The sequence below is a fragment of the Pinus tabuliformis genome, chromosome 4_2 (assembly GCF_031772625.1).
Source record: "Pinus tabuliformis cultivar Carrire ecotype Pingquan chromosome 4_2, CPIR1, whole genome shotgun sequence".
Lineage (NCBI taxonomy): Eukaryota > Viridiplantae > Streptophyta > Pinopsida > Pinales > Pinaceae > Pinus > Pinus tabuliformis.
Genome location: NC_142304.1, coordinates 249,001,401 through 249,011,041, shown reverse-complemented (window position 1 = coordinate 249,011,041; position 9,641 = coordinate 249,001,401). Strand labels below are relative to the sequence as shown.

The window sequence follows — 9,641 nt, the reverse complement described above, 5'->3', positions numbered from 1 at the left end:
GTTTGATAACAGATAGACAGGTTTATACATCATATTAAACTGTAGAATAAAGACAATCTAGTTTAAATAATTTTGAATTATGATAAAACTTTAATCATTCTTTAAATATGAATTTTTATCATTAAAAAATCTATTTAACCTTTGCTTCGTCGTTCTGAGTCCTGACAATGAGACGCCACGTGGCAGAGGGAAACAGCAAGCTTCTCTGCTTATGACAATCTAGTTTAAATAATTTTGAATTATGATAAAACTTTAATCATTCTTTAAATATGAATTTTTTATCATTGAAAAATCCATTTAACTTTTGCTTCCTCGTTCTGAGTCCTGACAATGACACGCCACGTGGCAGAGGGAAACAGCAAGCTTCTGCTTAATGACAATCTAGTTTAAATAATTTTGAATTATGATAAAACTTTAATCATTCTTTAAATATGAATTTTTTTATCATTGAAAATCCATTTAACTTTTGCTTCCTCGTTCTGAGTCCTGACAATGACATGCCACGTGGCAGAGGGAAACAGCGAGGAGAGCCCACTGGACGACTGAGTGATTGTTTAAGGCGGAAGGAAGCAACGGGGCTGGCTCTCACCGACACGACATGGCATGGCTGCCGGCACTCACTCAGTCGCAGTCTGAGCACCGAGTCAACATCAGAAACCCCTGTGACTAATCAGTAGATATTGTGTCGGTTAATGCGATCACAAATTAAACCCACCTCCCCTTTTCTTTTATTCTAGACATGTCGGTGAAATGAACATTGCCTTTTGTGGTGCCCGCTTCAAAGTTTGGGATTCCAAATTCAGATTTATTGCGAAGCGTCTTTGATACTCTGCTATAATAAGTGTAATTATCTTCTGGTTAATATTCCTCCAAATCTGGCGGATGGTAAGTTTGAATGACTACCTCTCTCTGTCACCGTGGCCTGGCCGCCCTATGTTAAAACAGAGTTTTACCCGTGGCGGGACCGGTAGGGCGACCGATCTACACAAATGTAGCCTGTAAGCTGCAGGGTCTCAGTCTCTTCCAATTTCCAGATTTCGCCTAATTTATGCGATTATTTTAACAGAGATTCTCCAATTGCGTAGATTTGAACGCGGAGTTTCATATCAGCCCAATCGAAACACGCATGATACTCTGGCGTTATATAATGCCCGAATGCCTCTTAATGATTTCCATCGGTATGCCGTTGAACAGAGCAGGATCACCGATCGATATTCAAAGGTTTTCCATATTGCTTTGTTTTATTTTATGAGAGTGTTTGTTGCCAAGCTTTCAATCCGCAATCGGTTTCTTTAAGCTCTTACTGTAACTACAGTGTGTCTGAATCTGATCCAACAATCTTCCGTTGAATTTCAGTTCCTAGCCATGAGCACGCGTTCCAGGCCATTCTTAACAGTGATGACAAGCTTCGTTTTCAGTTTTGCATGCTCCAATCTTTGAATTAGGCTGTTACTTAAGCAGGAAGAACAGGTTACAATTGTTGAAGCTAAGCTTGGAGGAGAGATTCTAGATTGTTAAAGCTAGCTTAAGCAAGACTTGCAGCTTCAAAGTTGTGGCCGTGTCGCATCGGTTTCATCTTTGCAACATGGAAAGGAGAACTTTCCTTTTCATCTTTGCAGTATATTTGAGCTTTTTACAGCAAGACTGGTCTCTTGTGTGTGGCGCTAGAACGATGCCGGTTCCAGGTTCAAGAAATGCAGCTGAAGCGCAATTTGCAGGCAACTTGAAGTTGCCGGGAGTGCTGGCGGATCGATTCCGGCTGCCGTTGAAGTCTTCAGGTTTACCGGTTTTTCAAGAAGCCCCAGCCTTCCGGAACGGTGAAGAATGCAAGCGCTCTGTTTTTGCAACAGCAGAGCTCTGCGATCCCAATGCCGTGCACATAGCGATGACGCTAGACGTCGCTTACTTGCGGGGCTCGGTGGCCGGAATTCTTTCCGTTCTTCAGCACACGGCGTGTCCAGAGAATGTCGTGTTCGATTTTCTGGTGTCTAACCGGCAAGAAGAATTGAGGGCAAGCATCTTGGCTACATTCCCTTACCTGCGCTTCAGAATGTATGATTTTGATGTGGATCTTGTCAAGGATAAGATTTCTTCGTCGATTCGGCAGGCTTTAGATCAGCCTTTGAACTATGCAAGGAGCTATTTGGCAGACATTTTGCCGGCCTGTGTGCAGAGGGTTATATATCTTGATTCTGACCTGATTGTCGTCGACGACATTGCCAAGCTCTGGGCCACGGATTTGGAATCTCGTGTCCTCGGGGCACCAGAGTACTGCAAGGCGAATTTCACAAAGTATTTCACCGATAATTTCTGGTGGGATCCCGCATTATCCAAGACGTTTGAGGGAAAAAAACCCTGCTACTTCAACACAGGCGTAATGGTGATCGATCTTGAAAAATGGCGGGCAGGGGAATTCACAAGAAAGATCGAAATCTGGATGGACATACAGAAGGAACGCCGTATCTATGAGCTCGGATCATTACCGCCATTTTTACTGGTATTTGCTGGTTCGGTTAAGCAAGTCGATCATCGTTGGAATCAGCACGGTTTAGGTGGAGATAATTTGCAAGGCCTTTGCCGAGATCTTCACCCTGGACCTGTCAGTTTGTTGCATTGGAGTGGTAAGGGCAAACCTTGGCTACGCCTGGATGCCAAGCGGACTTGCCCTCTGGATACTTTATGGGCTCCTTATGATCTTTATCGATCAACGTATTACCTAAATGGGTGAGAGAGCCTCTCTCTTCGGGGTGCTTTTTATCGAATTAAACCTGATTTGATAAAATGGCAAATAGAACTTTACGCCTATGCATCTTTCAGTTTTGAATTTCAATTCTGGTAACGAATAGAAGAAAACAATAGCACAGCCACAGGCAAGACAAATCCATCATGAGGGACCAACCGTTTGAATTTAGTATTAATAAGGTTGTTCCATATAACGCCCTGTGAAGAAATGATATTGTTGACTGATCTATTTATATGTGTACTGCCATGCCATCCTCAGCCAGCAGAGAGGCAAGCAATGCCGCTGCAAGTCATGTAGGGAAGGCGTTGTGAACTCAATTTTCGGCGACTGTACAGGATGTAAATTTTTGGAACAACAATATCATTATGATAAGTTCCTGAACCAACAACTGTATAATACCTTATAAATGTATCTGCAACTTCATTTTTGCATATTTTTCCTGGTCTTATGGTCAATTTTTCTCATTGTTCTGAATATTTTTGAACTGTTTGTTAATAACTGATAAGTCACAAATTCACAGATTACATTACATAACAGAGCAGGTTGCAGGTTGTTTAAGGTCCATACTGAATCAACTGGTTTTAATTTTTTCAAGAATCCAAGTAGGTCAAGATCACAATTTAGTTCTCCTCTCAATAATTGAGAACACTCATTTCAACATTGATGCCACTGCTCTTAAATGCCTGCATGCCTGCAGTGCTGTTGTGGAGTTGATGCGGTGTTTTCATTGTGAAAGTAGTTGCGTACGCAGGAAGCTATTAATTGTGATCTATAAATGAAATAGAGTAGCGACAGTAAATGTTGTTGTCAAATCTGGCGGACGTATGTGCGATGCAGCACTGTGTGTAACGAAAAGGAGAAAAGGGTCAGAACGCTCTGGAAGATTTGGACGGCTGATGATCTCTGTGTACTTTGAATGACTTCAATTGGTGGTCGACATATTGTACGTGCCCGGCCATAAGAATGTACGTGTGTATTGAGGCATAGCCATTAGCTGTATGTGAGCTGGAACGCAGGATTCCAGGCTGTCGTTGTACGGGCATGGTCCTTCACGCGTTTTCCGTTACATGTCGCCTTTCCTTTTAATCTCGTCTCTCCTCCAAATTCGGTAGGAGAAGGGTAGTTGGATCGCCCAGTCTGATTCCACTGACATTGCGAGTGTATACCGTCTTTTTCTTATTTTAATCATTTGTAATATATTGTCAACCCCATCCACCTAGGTTCCCTTGTTATTTTAATAAATTGTAATGCTATAATGAAATTGCAATTACCTTATTATCTAAATTATATTTCATAAATAAAGAAATGAATTTAATACATTAGAAATCTCATTATCTTTTGAATCATCCCATTTATTATAGATATTGTAAAATATTAACATTTTATATTCTCATAAAAATCAGATATCTCACTTATTATAAATAATATGAAATACTAATATTATTATATTATCCGAAAATGGCTTAAAATTAAATTAATTTAATTTAATTCCCATATCATGTATGCTTAAGAGTATGTGGTGGGAAGGATTTAAGAGACTTTAGAATTTTGGTGGGATGTGAATGGTTTAGGATCCCCCAATGGGGAGTGCATGGTTTGGTTCACCATCATTTTATGACTTCGTAAGGATTATTGTGTAAGTGAGCATGTTCCAACAAGAGTATACATTAATGATGGTCAAAGAGTTTTTAATGAGTGGGAAAGGGCTATTTATGGACTTGAATATAGGTCATATGTCCAGAGAATTTAGATATTTAAAATGATCATAGTTAAAACTTTTAACGTGGTGTAATCGTAAGTTAAAAATTATAAGTAGGTCAAAATTTTATAAAGAAACGTGGTGGAGTATGATGTAAAAGTAAAGTTAAAACTTAAAGGTTAATAGTAAGTCAAAATTTTGAATAGAAACATGGTGCAGTACCAGTACTTGTTTACGTAGATATTATAGTTAATGGTTGATATTCACATGTTTATTGATTTTATATTAATATATCACGTCGATAATTTTTATTTAATATTGAGTTATTATTTACTATTTAATTTATTTGATTAAAAATGTATTTTTATTTATTTATTATAATATTATTTGATTAAAAATGTATTTTTATTTATTTATTATAATAATTTTTAACTGATTAAATTTTTTTGATGTGATTTAATTAGTATTGATGGTTTGTGTTTTTAGTTATATTTAATATAATTTAAAATTTATTGTCAATTAGATAAACATAAAAATTGATAGAGGAAATCTTTTTACTATTTTATATTAAGTTGTTGTTTTTTTTTTACTTTATGAATTAATAATAACCATAACTATAACTATAGTATTGTTTCCTTATATTCAAGAGTGAGCATGAACAACTTTGCATTACATTGCTTTTCTTTATCCAAGATTATTAAGTTGTTCTCTCTATATAATGAATTAATAGTGGTCATGGCCACCACCATAACCATAGTATTGTTTCTTTACATTCAAGAGTGAGCATGAACAACTTTGCATCACATTGCTTCTCCTTATCCAAGATGGAGTGTGAACAACCTCACATTAGTGGTAACAATAAAGACATATGTTAAGATATAGGCCAAGATGGAAGCACACCCATTTAGAGGCTTAGGAAGTGCAACATATCACTCTCAATGGCATTATCACTATAGTCTTAGTTTTATTTTCTCGGGGGGATCCAATTCTTAATTGAAACTTAGAATCTTTGAAACCATAGCTAAGTGGGATAGAAAAATTAGAAGGTGTAGCAATACAAGGCTATAAGTAGTTATTTGATTGAGCTCAACAAAGTCACTTATTAGGAAAGTTAAGCTAGACATGGGATCTATTTTGCCATCATATTTGAGTAAACTCTTGAAAAAGTGAATCCTTTTCTATTGCATTTTTGTTGGGTATGTGTTATATTCTTTGCATGACTACCTCCAAGTGTTGTACATTGGTTTAGGCGCAATGGGGTTTCATAGGGGGGAGAAGCCTCCTTGCACATGGCTTCAGGGGAAATACACCAAAAAAAAAGTTGGTGGTTTTTTGCGTCCATTTTTGGCGGTTTTTGACACATGGTTTTCATTTTTAGCAATTTTGTGGTGCATGATGGTTTATCCCAAGCTTTATAATTTTGGTTAAGGAACTACAATGGTCTTCTAATCCAAGGTAAATGGATTGATGGTTTATGGATACTGCGATATATATGGGTTTTTGTGTGTGTAATTTTGTAATATTGTAAAGAGGAATATATTGTTTTTTTTGTTTGGGTTTACAAGGTAAAATCTTTGTGTTAATGTGTGTGGTTTCCATTACATCTTTTCTATTTTATTAAGAATTTGTTTGCAACAATTAACTATACAAAGTTAAAATTTACATTTGGCATCAAAGAATTTTTTACTTCAAATGGACACTTTTGTGGATAAGGGGTTTTTCTTGGGCTTATGGTAGACCTTATTACAGTGGGAGATCTACAAATCCATTCTTGTGGTGAAAGGAAATGGTGAGCAGTTTAAAGATAGAGATCAAATGATTCAATGGACAGAGCTTGAAGCTCAAAATGGAAGATTTGTTGGTAGGCAAAGATTACTGGATCATTGTTGATACAAGTACTACACCAACAAGGTTGTTGACAGAAGATTCAATCGAGTTAGATCAAATGGAAATGAACACAATATGATTGTGTCTCTCAGATTTAGTATTATGAACTATTTCAATAGAAGCTACAACAAATGCATTATGGAACAAGTTAGGGACTTTGTATTAATCTAAGTCCTTGGTGAACAAATTGTTTCTACATAAAAAACTATATAAGCCAAGGATGAGGATGAAGACTCTATGACAAAGCATTTAAACACCTTCAATACTATGGTAAGCCAATTATTATCTGTTGATATTAAGATTTCATATGAAGATAAGTGTATCATTTTTTTGTGTACTTTAGTAGAATCGAAGTATAGTTTGATTCTTTTTTTTTTTTCCACAGAAAAAAGCGAACCATATATTAATAAAAATAGAGAGTTAGAGAGCATATGCGGAGCATTTCGGAAAGACTCGTTTCTTTGCCTTATAAAAGGGAGAAGAAAAAAGTCTCAACTGGTTGACAAAAACCAGCGCAACAGTCTCAACTGGTTGACATAGAACCAGCGCATCAGTCTCAACTGGAGGACATGAAACAAAAACAGAAAAAGAAACTGGAAGAAGTAATGTACAAAAAAGGGAGGAAATTATGATTTTCTCCCCTTTTTCTTCTCAACCTTTCGCCACTCCCCTTGAGTTGGTGAGGATGAAAAAAGAACAAGAGAAGAGTCCTCCACAATGCAAGGATTGTCCTTATCTGTATCAGAGTGTTCTGGAGAATGATGTCTTTTGGCCCCGCTAGTGTCCTCAAGAACTGGTATTTTCTTCGGCAAAGAGGCCATCATTCCCTGTGCTGCCAATTTCTCAGATTCTGGCGACTTATGTGTCTGATTGTTTGCTATGGGGGTGGTTGTCATGGCTTCGTCCCCAATTGGATCATCGTCATGTTCAGGTGGAGGGTTAGCTGCCTCCTCGTCTTCTGTTTCTTCTTCTGGATTCACTGTGTGTTGCCAGCCTCTTGGTTTTTGTGCTTGTTTCTTGTTCCTTCTGCTTTCTCTTTTGACTTGAGGACAGTTATTACGGAGGTGACTTGTTTGTTGACAACCCCGACCCCTAAAGGCCGTGTTTTCAAGATCTAGTGGTTGTTTCCACTGTGTGTTGTTATGGATTAGAATAATGCTATAAGGTAGCCCTTGACTAAGATCCACCTCGACACAGATTCTAGCAAAAGTATGTATGCATCTAGCAATTTTTTCCACATCTTGCTTAATGTATTTGCTTATCGCATTCCCCATTGCTTCGAAAACTTTGGGAAGACAGAAGTGTAACGGAAGGTTGTGTAGCCTGACCCAAACCGACATTTTGGAAACCACCATAGAGGAGGGGTCAAAACCCGGGAACCAGGGGGTCATGAAGAGTCCTGCATTGCCCCAGAACCATGGCCCCTCATGGAGGACATATTCTTTTTCCTTGACTGTGTCGAATTTGACAATAAAAAATCCTTTGGAGCATAAATGGATGTCACAGTTTGTTGACCATGTGGAAAAGATCCATTGTCGTAAAGCATCTGTTTTAGGCCAAAAGCCATTGAATCTACAAATGACAGCCAAGGAAGAGAAATCAGTATGAAAGTTGTTTACCTCAGGCAGATCGATTGTCAAAACTGGTGTCTGCTTTCTTTGCTCCACTATATAGGGACCAGGTAGATCTTGTGTTGGTGCTGGCTTGTTGATGGCTTCCCCCTTCCCTTTGACAACATCCTTGAAAGAACCTGTGCCCTTTGAGCTAGATCCAAAGCTTCCACCTCTCAGCCTCGTGCTCAGAAAGATGGTTGAATCTCTCACTATTCCATAGTGCTGCACTGTAAATTTTTCCTGTAAAATGTGTCCTGCATATACCAAGCTCAGCAGGTTTGCTGATATGCCTAAAAATTCTTGTATTTCGTCCTTTAAATTTTTTATCAGCATCCCTGTTCTGGTTTGCTTGCAAATCGTATTCCCTGACAGGGTTCTGATGAAGATTTGTATCATTTCATGGTCGGGGTCCTTGATGGCTAGATTTGTTTTTTGCCTGGATTCTTCTGCTAATTGGTTCTCCAAAGCAGGAAGGGGTGCTGGCTTGCCAAGGTCAATTCTCCGGTGCTCATTTAAAATATCTAGAGGACCTGTGAGAATCAGGGAAACCCTGACCTCTCTACGTATGGTATTCTTGAAAAGGGTTGTCCAGGGCATAAATTTCTTCGCTGCCGTGATGTCAACCGCCCACATCTGTCCGGAGGTGAACAGGGGAGCCTCTAACCGCAAGAAACACGGTCCCAAGCTCCCACCCCTTTCTTGTTCGTCGACCATACCTTTAAAAAAATGCCAGAGAGCGGCAGTTCGGTCTTCCTGCGGCAGTCCGAGGTGGGGCAGTGGAACAAACAACCACATCTCCTTCCAAATGACGCAGACATTGCTGCCTAGCCAGACCGAATCACCCGCGTAGGAGAGCACAGCTACCCAAAACAGGGTAGGGTCTGGTTGATTTGAAACAAAACGCCCAAGGCATTGTGGAATGGTGCCCAGATCCGCCCTGAGAAAACCGTCCTGAGCCAAGAAGGGAGAAAATTCCTCCGGCCCCTGTTTGCTTTGATTCGTTCCATGGGACTCCTTTCCAGCAAAAGATCCGGGCCAAATCCAAAATGGAGAATCGTGCTCTGTGATCCCGGCTGCCAGGCTCCAAGCTGTTCCAGAACATAGCTAATCTCTGGGAGTGGCGGCGGCACAAAACGATCCTTCTGTAACCCTAATCATTCGAGCACCCGCCATTGCTCTCCAAATTCCGTTCTCACCAGTATAGTTTGATTCTTTCCATAGATAGTAATGCAATTACTTTAAGTTTTGGTAATATAATATCATCCTTGTTATCGCAGGAGATGAGACAAAAACAACATGAAAAGTCAGAACACAAATTCTTTGTTTATAAAAGAACATTCCCATAATAAAAATAAAATTAAGTCCTCAAGCAGGAAATCTAAATTTTGGGGAAGATATAAAGTTCTAGGAAAATTCATAAAGATATGTTGGAGATGCAGAAAAAAGGTGCATTACCAGAAAGACTCAAATCCAAAATTGTTGACAAAGTGATGAGATTCGATGATGCCACTTCTATGGAAGAAAAAACCCCTCAGATGAAGAAAGGGATGCGTATTTGGATTCTTCAAGTACAAATGTAAGTCATGAGGCATAACTAGTCAACTCACGTGCATCCTTTCATATGATTCCTTGCAAAGAGTGGTTTTGTGAGTATGTATGATATGATGGTGGTGATGTTTTATTAAGAGATGACTCAAGA

The 9,641-nt window shown here is 38.9% G+C and overlaps 1 protein-coding gene across 1 annotated transcript; it reads left to right on the top strand.

Annotated features, from left to right (window-relative positions):
• Positions 1-1,009: 1,009 nt before the first annotated feature.
• LOC149168951 (putative galacturonosyltransferase-like 3) lies at positions 1,010-3,176 on the top strand. The gene is made up of 2 exons (XM_089428484.1): positions 1,010-1,221; positions 1,357-3,176. Exon 2 carries the CDS (start codon positions 1,586-1,588, stop codon positions 2,726-2,728), a length of 1,143 nt encoding a protein of 380 aa, XP_089284610.1. The 5' UTR covers positions 1,010-1,221; positions 1,357-1,585; the 3' UTR covers positions 2,729-3,176.
• The last annotated feature ends 6,465 nt before the right edge of the window (positions 3,177-9,641 follow it).

What these genes read in the sequence shown, in the direction of transcription:
- LOC149168951 (XM_089428484.1), top strand. Translation starts at nt 1,586, where the DNA reads ATGGAAAGGAGAACTTTCCTTTTCATCTTTGCAGTATATTTGAGCTTT.